Raw genomic sequence first — 22,189 nt, 5'->3', positions numbered from 1 at the left:
CCCAGAGAAACCTTAAGACTGAGACAGGAGGTTACATGGTTTCTTTACTTCCTCATTTAACTAATGTACACTAGAATGGAAGCATTTCCAAGATAGTAGATTAGTCATTGGCAGCCCTCAGGAAAGTGATGATTCAATTATACTAAACATTATTTATAATATTAGTGTGCATCCCGTTAAGTGTCCTCTGCTCAGGGATGTGAAGTGACACTGGGATCTTTAAAAGCTGTTAGCCTCTGTGCAGTCTGTAAGTACCTCTTTTTCCCACCCAATCTTCCTACTTTGGCAACTGTGTTACCTGCACAAAATTCTCTGTTACTCTCACACTCTAGGGGCATTCCTAGGGCTCAGGCATAACCCTGCGGGTTTGCAGGACCTTTTACCAGTGAAAGTGCCTTACACAGTAATATCCTTATCCTCTATTTATTAACAATTACCAAAAACAGAGTGCACACATTACACGTACAGTGCTCACCACTCCCAATAAAACAGATTAACTTTTCCGTGCTGGCCAGTCAGGATCAGGTCCACCTGGGGGACTCCAGTTTCTACACGGTGTCATTGACAGATTGTTGAGGTCTGGCAGCTCTAATCTTTGGGGCTGTGTCCTGGAGTTGGCTCCCAAAGAACTTCCTTTTGGACCCCAGTTTATATAGTGAAATTTGAGTCCTTTTTAGCTCTGCCTTAACCAAACATTATACTAAAATTTTACTAACCAATCCTAACACATTGTAACAAAATTCTCTAACCAATCCTACCCCACCACCTTAATTTACACCTTGCAAAATTAATTATGTAAAAGATAGAAACAATTAAAGAACCAGAGACCATACAGATAAACAATAGGGAAGTGGGGACCATAATGACAAAACAATAAAGAAATGAGGATTTCACAACTACAACTATTGATAAGTGATTTCTTGACAGAATGCTATTAAATTAAGTTTTCTTTAACCATCTTAAGATCTTTTTCTTTATCTGGTGGTAGAGTGGGTGCCATTAGGACAGGGTCTCCTTCTAAACAGCCTGATATTACATTGTTTTAATGTTATTTAGATGGAATGTGAAGATGTGACTTCCTGCTTCTCAGCTAATGGCTACTGTTCGGCTGCTCTTTTAATCTGGCTGCAGATGAAGGCCTTAGGCTTTACAATATGGCTGCAGACAAAGGGCTTATCCTTGCAACTGTGCTGATTCTGAAGTGTTATTTAAATGACTTTCAGATGCCTCATCTTCAGTCTCTCCAAGGGTCCCGTGAAAGAGAGGCATATATTAATCCTTTGTCACCGAGGCCAGCAGATTAAACACAGTTGGAAGGTTTCCACAAGAGTTTATTAAAAGCACCATTTCCCTACTATTTGGAATGGATGGTGTGAAATGGCATTTTAAAAAAAGCCCAGCATACCTGCAGATGATTGAAAATCAAAGAATGAGAACAGCAACATGAGTAAAGCAAAGGAAAAAGGAAAAGGGATGGACCAGAGGCTTATAACAGAAATGTACTGTAGTCATGGTAAAGAAGTAGTGGCAGAAAAGATACCTTCAGACAACTCATTGTAATGTCTGATTCATCCACTTCTATGTTAGGACTGTCTATCCTCACCATTCTTCTACATTTTTGTAATATCTCCACTCCATCGCACCACTCCCATTGACTAGCACCACTTTGGGTGTCTATTGTCTAGTTTAGTGGACTAGGGCAGAATCAGTATCAGTACTTATGAGTTCTGAAATCAACTCACTATGACTCTCTTAACTATTTTACCTCAGTTCTCATTGGTAAATTGTGAGGTTCCCATGGAGTGTTTATTATTGTATATTTATATTATACTAGCACCCAGAGACATCAGTCAGGACCAAGGCCCTCACCAATGTACAAACACACACAAAAAATACATTCCTTACCCACACAGCATTTTAATGACAAATGAGGATGCAAATACAGAACACATCTTTTGGTTTGGATTCCAATCTGGTAAAACTACTGTATAATTGGACTGTGCCTTGAGTATGTCACACAAGAGTCTGGAATTAGACCCAATTTTTATGGGAGATAGGTATCCAGAATCATATGTTAAAGGCTAAATAGATGGCTCCCGTAATAAGGAGCAGGTTCCAGTGAACTTGGACTAATTATCTGCTGCCCAATTGGTCTTGAGGGAAGGCACCTGTGTTTTATAAAGGAACAAGCATCAGCCAACAACCAGCTGCAGTGGTCTCCCTCTTTATAAGGCTCAGGTGCCTTCCCTAAAGGCAGTTGGGCAGTGAACCCCCTCTCTCTTAAAGGGGCCAATCTAACACCAACCTTAGAGCCCTCTATATAACAGAAATGCACATATACCTTTAATATATGACTCTAGATACCCATCTCCTATGTAAGTTGGGTCTAACTGGGATGCATGGAAACTTTATGCCTCTTAAAGGGGCCAGTCACCCTCTGACACTTAGAAAATCTTGTCACATTCAGAAGCTGAGGCAAAGCCTGTCTATCTTTGCCGTAGTAGAATATGGTCAAAATCACTGCCCTAAATTGTCTAGGACCAGAAACCTCATGTACGTTAGAGAACTGACCCCGAGTCAGGGCACCAGGCTAAATACCAGGGGTGGGCAGTGCTTAATTTGTGCCAGGGCTGAGCCGGGGCACCTCTAGGCTTGGCAATCCATAGCCCTGGCACTGGGCTTGCTGCATCAGTTATTAAAGTAAAAAAAAATTATTGAGCCCCAGTCACCTCTTTCATTAGCTCTTAAGCACGGAAGGGGGATGTTCACACCAGCCATGCTGCTCTGAGTTCAGATCTGTTGCAGTTTCGCCCCATCATGTCTGCACTAGCGCTGCCCTCACACCTCTCATTAGTATCCGCCCCGCCGCGCTCACTGCGGCTCCCTGAGGCAGTCGCTCCTGCGGGGAGCGTTTGAACGGCACAGCAGCCACCCCAGCACCGCCGTGGAGGAGACGGGTGCGGGCAGGGCCGCAGGGTGGTTAATCCGCCGTGGGTGGAGGAAGCCTGGCTGCAATATCCCACCTCGGCGGCTCCTCCTAGGGCCTCTTGACTCAGACCCGTCGCGTCCCGCGCCGATCTAGACCTTCAGGGAACGGTGCAGAGTCCTCCTCGGTTTCCTCAAGTTTCGCCGAATTCGGATTACGAACGTGTAGACGGGGCGGTGGGGGGTGGTGCAGTGACGCCTGGCGCCGCTAGGGGCCGCGTTCGCCGGTGGCGGCTTCTCCCAGCTCGGAGGCGGCGACTCGTCGGTGTCGCGCCCGCCGCGTTGCCATGTTGGCGGAAGAGCCGCCGCGGCCGCCTGCAGCTCGGGGAGCTGGGAGCCGGGGCGGAGAGGAGGGGCCCGGGGCCGGCCCGCGCGCGGGGATGGAGGCGAGGGGGGGCATGTGCCTGCCCCGCGGGCCCGGAAACCTCTGCTTCGACAAGGACGAGTTCATGAAGGTGGGGGGAGCTGGTCGGGGGGAGGGGTCACCGTGGGGCCAGTGGACGAGGCGGTGCCCGTGGGGCGGCGCGGGGGTGTCTGTCCCTGCGCTGGCTGCGGGGGGGGAGCGTGTTCCGGGCTTGAGCGGGGGCTGCCCGACTCCCCAGCGGAGCAGTGACGGGTCCCCTGCGGCTGGCCGGGCTGCGCGGGGCGGTGTGTGGGGCGGGCTCATCTCGGCTGGGGCCCTTGGGGCGGTTGGCAGAGGGGGCAGGTCCACACTCCTTTCCTAGGGCTGAGCGGGGGACGCTTGTTATTAATGAGCGGATTTCCGTCCCTTTGGGCTATGCACTAGTTCGCCAGGCTCGAACTGTAGCCTGGCTTCGGTGTCATTGCCTTGGGTGCCCTTCTGTAACCCGCCATGGGGCAAGGCCTGCTGCAAACCCTAATCAGCATAGCAGCCCAAGCTCCGTGGTGGCTTTGAGCACCCACAACTGAGCGATAAGCTGGGTGTATGGCGATGGCTCAGTTAGGTAGACAGTGGAAGCCTGGAGCACTAACCTCAAAAGCTGAAGTCTGAGTACTGAGATAGGCGTCAGGTGTCCTCTTTCTATTCTGATTAGGTTTTTGTACCATCACCTGAGTGCTTTTCATTAGTGCCTTGAGCAGCATGACTAATGTTTGTCACATGTTTGTTCTCTCATCCTCTTCCCTGGGGAGGAAATGTGTGTGCTGAAATTCATGTTTACATATATATACACACACCGACAACACCCATGTTGCTATATGTTTATATCAGAGAAGGCACGATTAAATAAGTACACTTTGCACATGAAGCAGAAGCTGGACATGGGTGACAGGGGAGGGATCTTTTGATGATTACTTGTTCTGTTCAGGTTTCAGAGTAGCAGCCGTGTTAGTCTGTATTCGCAAAAAGAAAAGGTTTCAGAGTAACAGCCGTGTTAGTCTGTATTCGTAAAAAGAAAAAAGAAAAGGAGTACTTGTGGCACCTTAGAGACTAACCAGTTTATTTGAGCATGAGCTTTCGTGAGCTACAGCTCACTTCATCGGATGCATAGCATATTGTGGAAACAATATTCCACAATAAACAATGTTCCACAATATGCTATGCATCCGTGAAGTGAGCTGTAGCTCACGAAAGCTCATGCTCAAATAAACTGGTTAGTCTCTAAGGTGCCACAAGTACTCCTTTTCTTTTTTCTAAAAAGAAAAGGAGTACTTGTGGCACCTTAGAGACTAACCAATTTATTTGAGCATAAGCTTTCGTGAGCTACAGCTCACTTCCTCAGATGCATAAAGTGAAAAATGCAGTGAGGATTTTTTAGACACACAGACCATGAAAAAATGGGTGTTTATCACTTCAAAAGGTTTTCTCTTCCCCCACCCCGCTCTCCTGCTGGTAATAGCTTATCTAAAGTGATCACTCTCCTTACAATGTGTATGATAATCAAGGTGGGCCATTTCCAGCACAAATCCAGGGTTTAATAAGAATGTCTGAGGAACAGTGGGGTGGGAGTAGGAAAAAACAAGGGGAAATAGGTTACCTTGCATAATGACTTAGCCACTCCCAGGCTCTATTCAAGCCTAAGTTAATTGTATCCAATTTGCAAATGAATTCCAATTCAGCAGTCTCTGGCTGGAGTCTGGTTTTGAAGTTGTAATATCGCAACTTTCATGTCTGTAATCGCGTGACCAGAGAGATTGAAGCGTTCTCTGACTGGTTTATGAATGTTATAATTCTTGACATCTGATTTGTGTCCATTTATTTTTTTACGTAGAGATGTCCAGTTTGACCAATGTACATGTACATTTAGATAAGCTATTACCAGCAGGAGAGTGTGGTGGGGGGAGAGAACCTTTTGAAGTGATAAACACCCATTTTTTCATGGTCTGTGTGTATAAAAAATCCTCACTGCATTTTCCACTTTATGCATCCGATGAAGTGAGCTGTAGCTCATGAAAGCTTATGCTCAAAAAAATTGGTTAGTCTCTAAGGTGCCACAAGTACTCCTTTTTGTTCTTTTCATTCCCTCTGGGGTACCTGGCATTGGCCACTGTTGGAAGACAGGATACTGGGCTAGAGAGACCATTGGTATGACTCAGTACGGACATTTTTATGTTATGTTAAGGTGGTGAGGTTTATGGTGATCCTTAGTTCCTGTGGGAGTTCATGCCACAGTCTTGGGCTGGCCCCGGGAAAGCTTTTTCTCCCGGACACAAACTTCCCCTTTATCGTAGAAGTTTCCACTGTGCAGAGGGGCGAAGTTGTTGACCACGATCTTGTTGATAGTGGACAAAGCCCATTGAGTGTTTTGAAGATAAAGATTGAACCCTTGATTTTGTATTATTTGGGAGGTTAGAAACTATTGTTTTTCTCAATAGTTGCTGCTTGTTTTTCTTTGGGACAACTTATTCTTCACCTTTTCTGTGGCGATGGGGGGGGGGAGTGTTGAGAGGTGATAGGCAGCAGAACTTTTGAAAATCTTGAAATTTGTTTTCAGGATAACTTGGATAACTGAGATGCCCTCTCTGGGCTTTGCTCTCTGAATACAGGCCCCTGGAATCACCCATGAGGATAGCTGAAGCACTTTTTGTTGTGGGGGCTTGTTTGCTGTGTTGCCAATGTTTGCAATTGTATTTCCAGTCTTGCAGTATTTGATGGTTTTTATAAAACTCCAGCTCTGGGGGTACATGATTATGTGAGAATCTCAGCTTCCATTTAAAAAAATGAAAGGAAGTTTCTAGCCCTAATTTTTGCAGCGACAAACTTGAAAATGTGAACTTGGGTGTACCTTAATGACACAGAAGACAAATTAAAAGAACCCAAAATGTATAATTTATTTTCACATCTTATATTTTTAAGCCAATCAAATGATTTTTGAATCCTTGAGGTTGGCAATACTGTTAAGCTTAAAAAAAAGCTATCTTTATTAATTACAGTATAGATCACTGGTGATTCTCTGCTTCTGTGTAGACTAAAGGCCTGGGGTAGTCCAAAAATATTAGTACGTTGAGAACCCAAGAAATGAATGGTCAATGAGATCGGTGTGTGTAGGGCTCTTCTATGAAGTGGTGTGCAGAATGAAAAAGCTGGTAAACCACTAGAACAGGTAGATTTGAAATATATAAATTATTGACAATTTTTGTCTAACCTGTTTTAAAATGAGTGTGTCAAGGAAAGACTAAGCTGAATCTACTACTTTGTTTGGTAAGCTTTGACTATATTAGGGACTTTTACAACAAAACTTCTACCACCATTTCAGCTCTGTTCGTTTTAGAGTGACAGTAACAGGGAAGAGGGAGTTTTGGTTGGCTTTTCTATCAGATTTGGTGATGGAACTTTACTGCTATTGAAAAATTAATGAAAAGAGAGGAAATTGAGTTTCTAGGCGTTAAATGAAAGTGATTGTGATTGTTACAATGGATGGCTTAGTCTTGTCAAAAGAAGCAAAACATGGGTTTAACAGCCCACTCTCTCAGGTGATTGATTAATTATTTTATTGTAATAATTAGGAGAGAGTAAAGCACCAGTCTGCTTAGTGTATATTGACTTTTGTCCTGAAAGACGCTTCTAGCATAGCTCTGTTCAGATCTGAAATCTCTAGATTAGATGCAATTTTTTTTCCTTTGATTTCTATTTATGTATTGTTTTCTGTTTCCAATTGTGCCTATCAGTTGTCTAGGAGTGGCTGAAAGACTTTGCAGTAAAAACACAGGGACAGCACTTAATTGCTTAGGGTGGAAGGGAGGGAGGATTGTGCAGTATATGATTGTTGGAAAGTACGCAAAAATTTAATAGGGCTAGTCTCTGAGCAGATTTTTCAGTTTCTGTGACTGAGGTAGGCCTGTGTATTAGAGTCGTGGCTCTTTACAGTTCCTTATATCCACCTCAGATGGGTATATCAGCCAGAGTATTTGCGGCTGTGCAACTGAATGTCAGAAAATCCTTTTACTGTGATGGTTTGGAATATGTGCACTACTCCGGACTACTTGCATTTGGTTATTCTTTGTATAAAAATATGTAAGGTATTAAAATCCTTCTTAGGATGACTGCAAAATGACACTTAGGAATATACTTCTAGGAGAAATACACGGGAAGATGAGAAGAAATCACAGATTTTCAGGTAGATGTTAGATTTGGGGGTGTAACTGTAAATAAATAGTGTAGCATAAGAAATATAAACTAGGTTTTAAGAAAAAGCTTTAACTTTTCATCTGTAATAGGGGAAACTTGAAACATAAATCTGTTTTAATGATTTTCCTTTTCTTGTCCATCTGATTGTTGTCTGTTTTTGATGTTTGTGCTTGTAACTGCTTCCAAATGACATTCCTGCAGTGCTGCTTCTCAATTTCCTCATACATTATTCTTATCAACTTCAGTACCTCTCTTTCTTTCAGGGTGGATTGACTAAATAATTGATTTTAGTCATGTTTTGCATTTTTACTTTTTAGTGATTTTCCCAAAGAAAGATTGATTCTCATTGGTTGATAAACATTAAAACATGTTGATTCGCAGTTAAATATAGTTTTTACACTACATTTGGTGCTTCTTTTTGCTAACCAGGAGAATACGCTATCTCTGTACGCATTTATTTAAGCAATTATATAGTTTAACTTTTTACTAGATGATTAATTTTTTATTTGTGCCTTGGGCCAAGCTTTATTTGAATGGAAATCCAAATTCAATTAATGCACAAAAATAGCATTTTATTTTTTATTAAATAAGACTACCTTAAATGTGCTCAATATATAATCAAAAGGAGTTTATCAAAACATCTTTTGTATTTAGAACTGATTGCTTTATTAAACCAAGGAAATAATATCGGTACTAATGAACTGACTTGATGATTTCTGGTCACCATTATTTCAGGATTTTAGAACTAAAAGATGTCAGTCTCTTGCGTGCAGTTTTTATTCATAGATTGGAAGAAGAAAACAAGTTCTCCTGTTCTTGCAACTCCCAGTTGGTTTCTGAACTTTGAGATAGTCATTCAATTGAACTACAGTAGTTAAATAAATTGAAATGAAGAAAATATTCTCTCTTCAGCTACAGAAGAGGCTACTGCTTTCAAAAGCTGGTTGAGCACTTCCACAAACTCTGGTTCCAGGTGCTTAGCCAATAATTTCCACCAGTTCAGTGGTCTGACTTCCTTTAAAACTTGGCAGCAAACATATGGACTGCTTAATATTATGTTTTGTCTTTTAATTTAAATAAGTTTAGGCATTAACACAGAGTCTCAGTTTCAAATTTAATTTTAAATAGGTTTGTTTACAGTAAATAAACCTGCATTTAATTTAAATTAAAGTGTAATTTAAATTTTAAAAATCCAATTTCAATAGAATATGTTTGCAGTATTAGGTTGACCTAACTATGTTGCTCAGGATACAAAATTTTTCACAGCCTTAAGTGATGCAGTTAGGTCAGTCTAATTTTTAGGCTTAGATTAGGCCTATATGTTGAATCACTACATTCTTCAGAGTAGCAGCCGTGTTAGTCTGTATTCGCAAAAGGAAAAGGAGTACTTGTGGCACCTTAGAGACTAACCAATTTATTTGAGCATAAGCTTTTGTGAGTGAGCTGTAGCTCATGAAAGCTTATGCTCAAATAAATTGGTTAGTTTCTAAGGTGCCACAAGTACTCCTTTTCTTTTCACTACATTCTTGTTGATTCTATACAGAATCAAGAAGTCTGAAGAGAACACAATCAACATCAGTAATTAACATTTTGTAGAATGTTTATTTGTGTCCTCTTTTGTCTGTTTGTGTGCATAGGTTTGTGTGTCCATTTTAATCATTTGTTTTTTCTAGACTGTGAGTGAGAATACATTTGACTCTGGATGGAATGAACCTGAAAGGCAGACTCCTATTTCCATGACATTTCCCTAGAGATTTCATAATTTACTGTGAAAAAGCAGCTTCAGCTTCTTTTCCATTGTTCTCTCTCACCTTCCACTGAAACATCTTAATTTGATATTGATTTTTTTTTTCCTGGTCATCAATCTGATTTCTCAGTGTTGTCTAGTAGTCTTGAGTGTTCTTGAAAATTGTCATCTGTTGGTTGATCTACATAGCTTCGTTTTTCCTTTCCACCTCCTGCAATCTTAACAGAAGCTTTGAACTTCTCCACTGCAGCATGACTAAAATCAAACATTTAACAATGCCTGCTGAATGCTTAGCTACAAAGTGCAATGTGGCTTTATAAAAAAAGCTTCAGGGTTGAGCTCATACTTGTAACATATTTTCAGATAAATCCATAGGCAGTTTAAAGCAGCAGTAAAGGGGTTTGGATAATACAGTACTGCAATACACATTAGAAGACAGTATCGTCTGTCCCAATGAGTCTAGGATCCTGGAAAGCTAAAATCTGTCTCTAGAGTATGGTTTGTCAATTATCTGCAAACCATTTTTTTTTTTCCCCTTCAGGTAGGCTCAACAGTTTAGTTTCATGTAGAATGCTTTATTGCAGAAAAGATCCACTTCTTTTGTATGTTTTTTATTTACATCCCTGTATCTTTTTGCTCGTTTCATTTTCAGCCAGACTTTGATGTCGATCACTTTGTGTCTGACTGCAGAAAGCGTGTCCAGTTAGAAGAGCTCAGAGATGATCTGGAGCTCTATTACAAACTCCTTAAAACTTCTATGGTAGAACTCATAAACAAGGACTATGCAGATTTTGTTAATCTTTCAACAAATCTGGTAAGTCTTCAGGTTTAATTATATGTGTGTGTGTTTTAGTGTGATATTTAGTTACACCACAAAATAGTGAATGTCTTTCTTTCCTGGCATGTTAGGTAAAGAAGCCTTGAATTGTTGCCCTTCAAATTGAGAGATACTGGAAAACACGTACTGTACCTGTACTTTCTATATAACTGCTGTTTGTCTGCAGTAAGATGAAAAGCAATAATTGCGATTTCTTATAGATAATGGATTTAGTATGAAGGTAGTAAATAAATGTTGAGAATTCCCCAACCCCCTTAAAATGTGAAAAGCCCCTAATACATGTAAAGCTCCAGATATCTGAATTATTAAAACTGAGCGACACAGATCTGAGATTCCCGTAAGAATCCTTCAGAAATGGCCATGCTTATAAGCATGCAGACTATGTAACAAGTCGGTACTGTTCAATCCAGTTGACCAAGCACCACATTTCATTTTTCAAATGGAAATGTCTCTAATGCTACCCTTCTACACCAATTTACATGATTTTGCTGATTGAAAAATAAATTATATTTATGTGTAATTATGCACATTTTTGGTCATTGCATTTCTGTATGGTGTGCATTGGAATGCATAGTACAAATATCTATCTTACATAGTTTTTTATTTTTCTTCCTGTTCTGCACGACTAAGACAAATAGTAGTGCTGATTTTTTTGTGCCTTCCTTGTAGTATTAAATGACCATACTGGCACATCACTAATAAGTATGAATCAAGATGAGATGACTTTTTTGTGAGGATTGTATAGGTCTATAAAACAGTGCTGTATCTAATGGATACAGTCAATAATGAATTCACATGTTAAGTGAAACAAACATTATTATAATCAAATAGCTTCCCAACTGTATGTTTTGATCATTTCTGTAGGTTGGCATGGATAAGGCCCTCAATCAGCTTTCAGTGCCTTTGGGACAGCTACGAGAAGAAGTCATGGTATGTTTGAAATAAACCATATATACCTCAAAATTGCTCGGCAAACTTACATCTCCTACTATATCTTATGAAAATTAATTGCCTTTTAAATTTCTCGAATTGATAATGGTTTATCAGAGTCTTCTCTTTGAAAATGAGAAATGTAAGACATCATTTCCTGTTCATTGTTTCAGAGGACAGTGTGATATTACTTCTGCTACTACATAACTCCTTAGTTTGCATTTTCTGTAATGCCTTCCATCCAAGGACCTCAAGTGATCTAAGGACATAAATGAATAAGCCTCATGAAACCACAGTGTAGTGAAGAATTAGCACTATTTTACACCCGAAATTGAGGCGCAGAGCCCTTAAGGATGTCTACAGCAGAACCAGAAATAGAGGATGCATCTCCTCCCTCCCCGTTGTATTCATTATTCACAAAGACATCTTTCCTCCCCTTCTCCTTTGAGACCTTTGTTACGGTAGTTCGCCTAGCATGAATTGCATTTAGCAGCTGAAATACGTTGGTAAAAATCTTCTTCACAGATGTTCCTAGAGGATTTTTGTTGAAACCTTGACTTAAACCTCATCTCTTTGAGGTGGAAAATGCCCATGTGCTAGTACCTTATCTTTCCTCCGTGGTGGAAAAATGTTTAAATCCACATATTGCCTTCAGTTCCAAAAAACAAAATCACATTAGGGTACCTGTGTACTGCTTGCAAGTTAGTACATTTAACTCATTTTCTTTTTTAAATAAAGCATAAGTTAAAGGGACACAGTCAACTTAAAAAAATCACACTCCTGTCTGAAAACTTACTGTTTGTTTCAGGTAACACTTAGGTAAATTTAAGCGAGGTAAGCAAAGATCTGTACTGGGACCTGTGCTGTTCACTGTTTGCTCCCTTTTCCAGACCATTAATGAATACGTTGAAGTGGCAAAGTTTGCAGATGATAAAAAATTATTCAAGATAGTTAAGTCCAAAGCTGACTTCATGAGGTACAAAGGAATCTCTCAAAACTGGGCAACAAAATAGCAGATGAAATTCAGTGTTAAGTGTAAAATAATGCACTTTGGGAAAAATAATCACAACTACACATGTATAATGATGGGGTCTAAATTAGCTGTTACCACTCAAGAAAGATCTTGGAGTCACCCTGGATAGTTCTCTGAAAACTTCCACTCAGTGCAGAGTAGCAGTCAAAAAGGCAAACAGAATGTTAGGAACTATTAGGAAACGGATAGAAAATAAGACAGAAAATATCCTATCACTATATTAAATCCATGGTGCACCCACATCTTGAATACTGTATTCAGTTCTGGTTGCCCCATCTCAAAAAGATATAATAGAACTGGAAAAGGTTCAGAGAAGGGCAACAGAGATGATCAAGGGTATGGGACAGCTTCCATGTGAAGAGAGACTAAAAAGGGTAGGGTTGTTCAGCTTAGGGAAGAGACTGCTAAGGGCGGGGGGGGAGATCTAATAGGTCTGTAAAATCGTGACTGGTGTGGAAAAAGTGACTAGAGAAGTGTTATTTACCCTTTCCTGCAGAGGTCACCTAGTGAAATTAACAGGCAGCAGATTAAATACAAACAAGAGGAAGTATATTTTCACACGTCGCACAATTAGCCTGTGGAACCTTTTGCCATGGGATGTTGTGAGGGCCAAAACTATAACTGGGTTAAAAAAAAGAACTAGATAAGTTCATGGAGAATAGGCCCATCAATGGCTATGAGCCAAGATGGTCAAGGATGCACCCCTATGCTCAGGATGACCCTAAACCTCTGATTGCCATATGTTGGGTAGGAAAGACAGGGTTTGTCACTCCAGCTGCCCTGTTCTGTACACTCCTCGTGAAGCTCTGGTACTGGCTACAAATACTGGGCTAAATGGACAATTGGCCTGACCCAGTATGGCAGTTCTTAAATTCTTAAATATAATTGAAAATATTATTCCTCTATTTTCAGTTTTATTTACTTTGTGCATTTGACAGCAGTTCATGTACTGTCTATTTCAACTTGTTTCCTCTGTATATCAGTTAATCAGTTTTCCCTATTGTTTGTTTGTCTCTTACATCATAACAGGAGAGAGAAGTGTTTTTTTTTTTTTAAATACGAAAATGATTGCAATCCCATAAAAATTAACAGTTCTTAAGGACAGCCAAACCCTTCTTTTTTTTAATTGACACAAGTTGGTGTGTTCTTAGGCTTAAATTTTTCCATATCACTAAGCCAAATTTTCCAAATTAATTCATGTCTCTTTCAGAGCCTTAAGTCGTGCGTGAGTGAAGGAATTCAGGCAGTAGATGAACGTATGTCTAAACAAGAGGATATCAGAAGAAAAAAGGTACAACAGACAAATAGCTGGGGGAAGAAAATACACTAATTAGAGTTATGTATCTCCCCCCACCCCCCTCAAATAACTGTGTTAAAACAAGAAATTTAGAGAGATGGCTGTGTCTGTCCATATCATACTGTGCACTGCTTTTATACATGTAAAAGTTAGACATCCATTGTTTGGAGACTACTGGTAGTACAAGGTGAGTGATGGTCAATCAATCATAATCCCAAATTTCCTTTTATCGTTAGGTCAAGCCATTTTTACTATTAACACTTACTTTACTTTTCACTCTATAAAAAAGACTGCACTACTATTTCCATTTCATACTGGTGTGTAAAGTTCCACATAATTTAAATGTAGTATAATAAACGTGGAGAGAAAAATGTTTAATTTTTGACTTACACAAAAAACATCTAATTTATTTTGACGTGGAAGAACAAGAATTATTTGGACATGTACTAAAATGTAATGTAGTTCCTATTGTGCTTAACACCATTATATCTAATTAGAATCATAGAAATGAAAGGCTGGAAGGGACCTCAAAATGATCAAGTCCAGCCCCTCAACTGAGGCAGGACTAATAAGCCTAGAGTCCTAGACCATCCCTGACAGGATGTTTTTCTAACTTGTTCTTAAAACCTCCAGTGATGGGTATTCCACAATCTCCCTTGGAATCCTATTCCAGATCTTTTCTACCCTTTGAGTTAAAGTTTTTCCTGATATCTAAACTAAATCTCCCTTGCTGCAGAGTAATCCCATAACTTCTTGTCCTACCTTCAGTGGACGTGGAAAACAGTTGATCATGGTCCTCTTTATGACAGCTTTTAACATATCTCAGGTCTGTTCTCATGTCCCCCTTCAGTCGTCTTTTCTCAAGACTAAACATGCCCATTTTTTTAACCTTGCTCATAGATCGGGTTTTCTAAACCATTTATAATTTTTGTTGCTTTCCTGTGGACTCTTTCCAATTTGTCCAAGTCTGTCTTAAAGTGTGGCACTCAGAACTGGACAAAGTACTCCAGCTGAGGCCTCACCAGTGCCAAGCAGAGCGGGAAAATTACCTTCTGTGTCTTACGTACAACACACCTGTTAATACACCCCAGAATGATATTAGCCTTTTTTGCCACTGCATCACATTGTTAACTTGTATTCAGTTTGTGATCCACTGTCTGCCCCAATCTTTTGCAGTAGTACTACTACCTAGCCAGTTATTCCCCATTTTGTAGTTGTGCATTTGATTTTTCCTTCTTAAGTATAGTACTTTGCTGTCTTTATTGAATAGCATCTTGTTGATTTCAGACCAATACTTGAGTATGTCAAGGTTCTTTTGAATTTTAATCCTGTCCTCCAAAGTGCTTGCATCCCTTCCCAGCTTGGTGTCATCTGCAGATTTTTATGAGCATGCTGTCCACTCCATTATCCAAGTAATTAATATAAATATAAAGAACTACCAGAAGTAGGATTGACCCTGGCAGGACCAAATTAGATACGCCCTCCTAGTTGTCAGCGAACCATTAATAGGTACGCTTTGAGTATGGTCTTTCAACCAGTTTTGATCCACTTTATAGTAATTTCATTTTTATCACATTTCCCTAGTTTGCTTATGAGACTGTTGTGTGGGACTGCATGAAAAGCTTACTAAAATCAAGATATATCCAGTCTGTTGCTTCCCCTCTATCCACTAGGACAATCAGAGAAGGAAATTTGGTTGGTTTGGTATGATTTGTTCTTGACAAATCCATGGTGGCTATTCCTTGTCACCTTAGTATCCTCTGGGTGCTTACAAATTGATTATTTAATAATTTGATCCAGTATCTTTCAAAGTATTGAAGTTAGGCTGAACTGGTGTATAATTTCCTGGGTCGTCTTTTTTTTCTTCTAAACCAATTCAGATTCTTAAGAAACTTTCAAACAAAAATGTGAAGAGTGGCCCCAATACCATTCTCAGAGTTGTTAATTAGAAAATGGAGATTGAAACAGGAGATGAAGATGATGATAAATAATGCTTTATTTACAGATGTGTGTCTTGAGACTTATTCAGGTTATTCAATCAGTTGAAAAAATTGAGAAAATTCTACACTCCCAAAGCTCTAAAGAATTGTCCTTATTAGAAGCAAACAGGTAAGGAATGTGCAAACATTCAAGATATAGTCCTAACCAACAAGTGCGGTTTCATTGTTGTACTGTACCAGAATTTACAAATACCCTTATACATGTTTAGAATTTTAAATACAGTGGAATGACAGCAAGGCCACAGTTAAGTAGTGCCATAGTTCTAAATTTTACAGGATTCTTAAAATCTCAGTTATTGTTCTGCAAAGTGGCAGTAAATTAAATATAGAACTTAACATTTTCATAAATGCTGAATTTTTGAAAGTGTTTTTTGGAGTAAAAGTAGATTGTTGCATGCTCATTAATCAATTTTTAAAAAAGTACATTTCAAAAATTTTGTAGCGTTGTTTTTTTCAGAATCCATTTGCCAATAATCTGTAACACCTTTGGCTCTGAAATCCCTCCTATGTTTCTGCAAATATACCATTAACTCCAGTACTGTTGGGAGTAAAACAAAAAGTAGCTTCTCCTGTTTCCTCAACCTTTTCATATAATTGAAAAGAAAATTGCCAACAGCAAGATGATGTGTATGTGATGATGTCGTATCTGTGGTGGAGGGAGCTTCATGAAGAGCCAGACGGGTACTTGGACTTCTCAGATAACTTCAGGGACAAGTTCCCTTCTCTCTTCCTCTAAGGAAAGATGCGGGGGGACTTCTCTCTCCAGCTGCCTTGAAGCTGAAGTACCAGATGTGATCCTCACATACCTCATCTTGCCTGCAAACTAGCTGTAGTTCATAGGCAGGGGAAATGCTAGTCTTGTGCGCCTCTTGGTGCATGAGATCAGCTCCGCTGCTCTTCAGTTGTGGTACAGGAGGGCATGTCTGGGGGACACGGTCAGTATGGGAGGGTTAGGAGGGAGAATGGATGTAGGAGCCCTGGATACACCCTCTCCTGCTGTTTAAAGAGGGGACACAGTGAAAACTGAGACTGGGTGCAGGGGTAGCAGTTCAATTGTAGGGAATGGGGAAGTTTAGTGGAGCCATGCTAGGATCAAGAAGGCATGGCTATTTCCTCAGAGATGGCCTTCATTAGTGCTGCCATGCCACAGGGGATGGGCAAAGAGCGGGTTTCCTTCATCAGTCAGATTTGTTCCTTTCCAGAGCTGTTGAGTTCTGTAAAACTGGCTTCCCCTGTGACAACAAGCAGAATCGTCATTGCATGGACCAATGTTCTGGGTCGCTGAGGCAGGATCTTGTGCCCAGTATGCCTGCCTCTTACCATTATTCACTGGGAAAACATTGTAACTCTGACCTCATACCCTCCCTCCCCCATGTTAGAGCTGAGAGTTGGGCAGGGAGCAGTGTGCATCTGACCATTAGGTGGACATGATTTTGTTTGTGGAGACCTTATTGTGTATTGAACTGCTAGTTCTAACCTAACATTCTAACACATTCTTTTTCAGCCCACTTTTGACTGGACAGATTTTAGAGAGAATTGCCACAGAATTTAACCAATTACAATTTCATGCAGTACAAAGCAAAGGAATGCCTCTTTTGGACAAAGTCAGACCAGTAAGTACCACTGTTACCCTGCTTAACCTCCATGAAATCTAACATATGCAGTAGGTACAGAACATTACATCAACAGTAATGTTTTAATTAGTTTGTTCTGAGCAAAACAGGTTCCTAGTTTAAAACCACCCTTTACCAATGGTATCTTCTGTGGGTGTTCATGCTGTTATTTTCCAACATCTTTTAGATGAACAGCTGAGAATAGGAATAGAAAATAAGAAATTATATTAAATGTTTGTCAGCATAACATCTTATCCTTAGTCTAAATCTAGACCTTGGTACTCAGGGGATTTAATAACTCTGATTATCTTATACAGACTGAAGAATAAACAATTGAGTGTGTCCAGAGTAACTACCCTGAATTGATTAAAGGTTTGCCTTTGTGTCCACAGCAATGCTTCCTTAAACTAATTGAGGTGTAGTGGCTATTATCTTTGATGGCTTCCTCAGCCAGTGAACCACCTCTTAGGGTATATCTGCATTGCAATTAGGCAACCTGTGGCCTCCTGCAGATGGTCAATGTAAACAAACTGTCTCGCAGCCCTCCAGCGGATTACCCTGATGGGCCTCAGGTTGCCCAACATTGAGTTAGACTCTTACAGCTGGCCCGTGCTAGCTGGCTTGGGCTGTGGTGCTGTTTGATTGAGGTGTAGATGTTCAGGCTCAGTCTGCAGTTCAAGCTCTGAGACCCTCCCACCTCACAGGGTCCCACATCTCGGGCTTGGGCTCGAGCTCAGATGCGTACACGCTGTTAAACAGACCCATGCCCCATGAGCCCGAGTCAGCTGATGTGGGCCAGCCACTGGTCTTTAATTGCTGTGTAGACAACTGCAGTATAAGCCCAGGGTTCGAACTCAGCCTCAAGCTTAACGCCCTGGCTTCTACACACAAATTGCACTAACCCAGAGCTCAGACCCAGGACCCCATGAGCTTGAGTCAAACCAGGACCCAGGGTTCAAACTCCAGTTCATTGCAGTGTAGACACAGTTCCCCCTGGACTCATGCTCTGGGAGTCCTATGAAAGTGTATCACTGGGGGACTTTTAGCCTTCTGGACAGCCAGATGTATTGGACAGTCACGTTTTCTCATACTGCACCACAAACAAATGTAGTTGCTCTAGCCCTTTTGGGAGGTCACTAGGAAGTCTGGGTTATGGTGGTTGGACTTGGGTCCTCATAATGCCGTGTACATGATAGAGCTCAGGTTGGGACCCAGGGTTCAACAATTCCTAACCTGGGGTTACAAATGAGCGTGGATGCTCAAGCCCTAGGTTAACAAACCCAGGGTCTGCTAACTCGTGTTCTAACAACTCTGGGCTTACATTGCTTGCAGCTGGCAGTTGAATTACCAGCTGAGAATAGTGCAGAGGGAAAGGTGGGAACATTAGTGGAATATTTCAAGAGGAGCAAAACTGTGGGGTGCCTTCCCTATAAATACTCTCAACCAGTGACCCAGTTGTGTGTTTTCAAATGATTACTTGCAGCTGGTGACCTACATTTGATTGCCATTTTAGGATGTTCAGGATGGATTCTGAGAGCATTTCCAAGGAGATTATTTTTTAGGGGGATACTTTGAGAGGGGGCATAAAAGGGACTAGACTGGGGGTCAACAGTTGAATCATCAGCTTCATATTGGGAGACATTAGCTGTACAGTGGGACGCTTACTGGGGGAATCTCCTGGAAAGGCATGGCCAAGGGGGTATTTCTGGGGAGAGTGTTGGGAATGAGTGGGGCTTACGTGGAGGAGATGTTGCCAGAGGGAGACCCTCCTCCAACAAACTTAAAGGAAGTTTGCTGGCTGAAGCAGCTGCTAGCCCTGGCAGCTGCCTACCATGACAGTCCTTCGTTTGTGCTAATAGGATGCAGTCATATTGGCTCTCAGTTCTTTGACCTGAAATGTTTGGGACTCAGTCACTGCTTTTCTCAAAAAATCCAGGGGGTAAATGTTGCAAATGATTCAAATGGGTTTGTGTGTTGACACAAGGTGTAGGTTAGTTAATTGGGGAGGAACAATTGTTGACTTATCATTTCTCCCATGTCAATCAGATCCTAGACTGTTTACCAGATTGATTTTTCAATATATGAAAGAAAATAGCTGACTTTTTCTGTAGTTTAACATTGTTAAATTGAGTAATTTCATGATATGAAGTTAAATATACAGTGATAATCCATAGGTTTATTTTAATCATTGGATTTGAATGTTAAATGGATACAGTTACTACAATTCTGAATGTACACATTTTAATTTTAAAAGTGTGTGTTGAAGTTGGTAAATCTTCTTACACATAAGTCCTGTAAAGAGGGCAGTGCTCTGTTTTTATCATCTCTCTTCTTTTTTGTAGCGTATAGCTGGAATAACAGCTATGTTGCAGCAGTCTCTGGAAGGGCTGCTCTTGGAAGGCCTTCAAACATCCAATGTTGACATAGTACGTCATTGCTTACGGACCTATGCAACAATAGACAAAACACGAGATGCAGAGGCATTAGTTGGTCAGGTTCTTGTAAAACCATACGTAGATGAGGTAAGATAAGAGCCAGAGAAAAGTAACTTGCTTGGGAAAATAATTTGTTTACTTGTGAACATGCCTAGCTTCCCTCATGCTCCCTCTGAGTGTAGTTAGCACCTTCAAAGCTCCTATTTCCAGCTTCAGGTTGCTTGATAGTATCCCCTAATATCAGTATTAATTTTTAGTTGTCTTAAATATATTTGGCATGAGCAATAGAAAATCAAAATAAAACAGAAGCGAAGCAAAATATAATCATCACTAGTGTTAGACTACAATACTGTAATTAGTAAGGCCAGACCTCTTAATTACAGAATATTGGTTAAACAAGTTGAATATCTCAAATTTCAGAAATTCTGCTCTTGACAATGCATTCTGTTTCAATCTCACCGTCTTTCTCCAGGGTCAGGAAGTATCTGATCTCTCTGGTCTTATCTGTACTGTCAGTTCTGGTGGAAGGCTTCCACCATTGCACGAGTGTTGATGCAGCTCTACTGGCAATGGTGGAAGTAGTGTTAGTGTAAACCAGCAGTGCCAGGGTTTTTTCCACAGTGTCGAGACATGCTCTGGCCTGGATTATTCAATTTGGGTGTTAAAAGTGCTGGTGAATAATCTGCACTGCTGTTCCCACTGTCTCTAGCACTGGTGCTGCTGCACTGTTGGTTACGTAGTGGTGGAAGGCTTCCCTAAAATTGCCAGTGTGGACAAAGCCTTTGTTAGCTGCCCAGATGTGTTTGTAGACCTTTTCTACACTGGAAACTTTCCCCTCCCCCCACAAAAAAAATCTGTATTAGTAATAGCAATGATCAGAATACTAATGTATACTTGGCATCAGCTGGTCACTGGCACTTCTACCAGCTTATCAACACTAGCATTCCCACCATCACTATGGCTGGTTCAATTTAAGGGCAAATTTAGTTGGCCATGGTAAACAAGGCCTCAAGCTCTCCCTGGGGCATCATGCTAAGGGATGTGTAATAGTTTCAGGGTAACTGAACCTGTATTCATCCCTTCATAGTCTACTCCAGGAGTTCCCAGTCAGGTCTTAGGTCTCTGACTGTCACTTGTCCCAATTTCTTCTGACCAGGAAAGTTCTAAGACTGCACAGCTTCCTGCCATGCACTGTGATATTCCCAGCAAGCTAGTCTGCCTAATGGCCAGTGCTTGTGCTTTTCTTTCTCTCTGAGGGCTATGAACAGTGTTATGCCAGCAGTTACTACACCGCCCTTTATAAGCAAGCCCAGTTATTCCTAAAGTAAAAGGATTCCAGAGAAAACATAAAAAACAACAAAAGGTCCTAGACACATGCTAAAAGCTTGTCTGAGATCACCCATCAGTCTTAGGGGCCCTGGTGGGCCAAAGTCTTTCCAACCCTCCTGCAGGGGTTGAGGACCCCTTTGACAGAAGGTCCTGTTTGTTGCTGGAACAGAAAAAAGGCCTGCAATCAGTTTAAATGCAGCCTTTCTATACCAAACCCACCTTTTTTTGTCTTCCTAGTCTCTGGAAACCCAGTTTGAACCAGAATGCAAGAACCTTCTCAGGGGGTACTCCTTGTCTGGAGGTGTGAGTGATTCATCTTAATCATACCCCACTGTTCTAGTTCCTGAAGGATCTGTGGTGGTAACCCTCCCAAGTGGAGTAGACCACAGTCATGAATCCAATACCTGGCCCACAATGATACATAAACTTAATCCAGTGTGTTTCCCCCAGAGATACTGCATGCGGTTTCAATATCTGTCATGGTAATAAAAACCCATTGTTGGCATATCTGGCATTGGGTCATTCCTCATTTTCAAATAGACATAGAAAATAAGTTTACAGTAGTGTTAATAAAGTTCCTGATCGTCAAACTGATGTAACTTCCTCTCAGTTTGCATTGGGGATATATCAAGTGAAATTGGCATATCACTCAGGTTTAAGTTATGTTTCTCTTCTTGGCTTTTAAAAAATATTATAAGTATAATTATCTGTTAATTATTATTCTGAGATTCTGCACATTGTTCTAGCATGTGTGTGTGTGTCTGTCAGTTTTTCCTGTCACTTCCACAGATTAGTCTGATTTATATGCACTCAAGCAGTTGTTACTGCCAGTTAATCATGTACATAACTACATATATATATTACACACACACACCTCTACCCCGATATAACACAACCCGATATAACACGAATTCGGATATAACGCAGTAAAGCAGCGCTCTGGGGGGGCGGGGCTGTGCGCTCCGGTAGATCAAAGCAAGCTCGATATAACGTGGTTTCACCTATAACGCGGTAAGATTTTTTTGGCTCCCGAGGACAGCGTTATATCGGGGTAGAGGTGTATATAAATCATTTACCAAGTTGTTAGGAAGTGCTATTCTACATGTTCTCATATTTAAAATAGTTTTTTTTTCTATTGAAACTTGAAGAGCTAAACCCCCTATATTAAGTTTTATACACTTTTCTTCACAGCCAATTAGGAATTCTTTCCAGGAACAGGTAACACCTCCATATTGTTTCGGCGGACACCCACTCCCTCTGGGATCTGAGTAAACCCCTAGTTTAGATTATATTCAGTAAGGCTGTTAATTGACTGTCTTGATTTGGGTGTTTTCCTTGTTTTTTGATTGAATTATAAAATTGCTATACTAAAATTAGTATCTTAAAGCTTTCAA

General features: G+C 40.7%; 1 protein-coding gene across 3 annotated transcripts in view; it reads left to right on the top strand.

Annotated features, from left to right (window-relative positions):
• The first annotated feature begins 3,330 nt into the window (after positions 1 to 3,330).
• COG2 (component of oligomeric golgi complex 2) overlaps positions 3,331 to 22,189 on the top strand; it is a 45,211-nt gene continuing 26,352 nt past the window's right edge. The window contains exons 1-7 of one of the 3 annotated variants that reach the window (XM_074947028.1): positions 3,331 to 3,440; positions 9,973 to 10,134; positions 11,023 to 11,088; positions 13,332 to 13,412; positions 15,424 to 15,527; positions 16,923 to 17,031; positions 19,374 to 19,553. In XM_074947028.1, the coding sequence (XP_074803129.1) occupies positions 3,366 to 3,440; positions 9,973 to 10,134; positions 11,023 to 11,088; positions 13,332 to 13,412; positions 15,424 to 15,527; positions 16,923 to 17,031; positions 19,374 to 19,553 (777 nt within the window). In that variant the 5' untranslated portion in view covers positions 3,331 to 3,365. Of the gene's footprint in view, positions 3,441 to 9,972; positions 10,135 to 11,022; positions 11,089 to 13,331; positions 13,413 to 15,421; positions 15,528 to 16,922; positions 17,032 to 19,373; positions 19,554 to 22,189 lie in introns of those variants that run through there. The other 2 variants (XM_074947029.1, XM_074947030.1) reach the window with 2 other exon arrangements.

Source organism: Natator depressus, chromosome 3 (assembly GCF_965152275.1).
Source record: "Natator depressus isolate rNatDep1 chromosome 3, rNatDep2.hap1, whole genome shotgun sequence".
NCBI classification, from domain to species: Eukaryota; Metazoa; Chordata; order Testudines; family Cheloniidae; genus Natator; species Natator depressus.
This window is presented reverse-complemented; position numbering and strand designations above follow the sequence as displayed.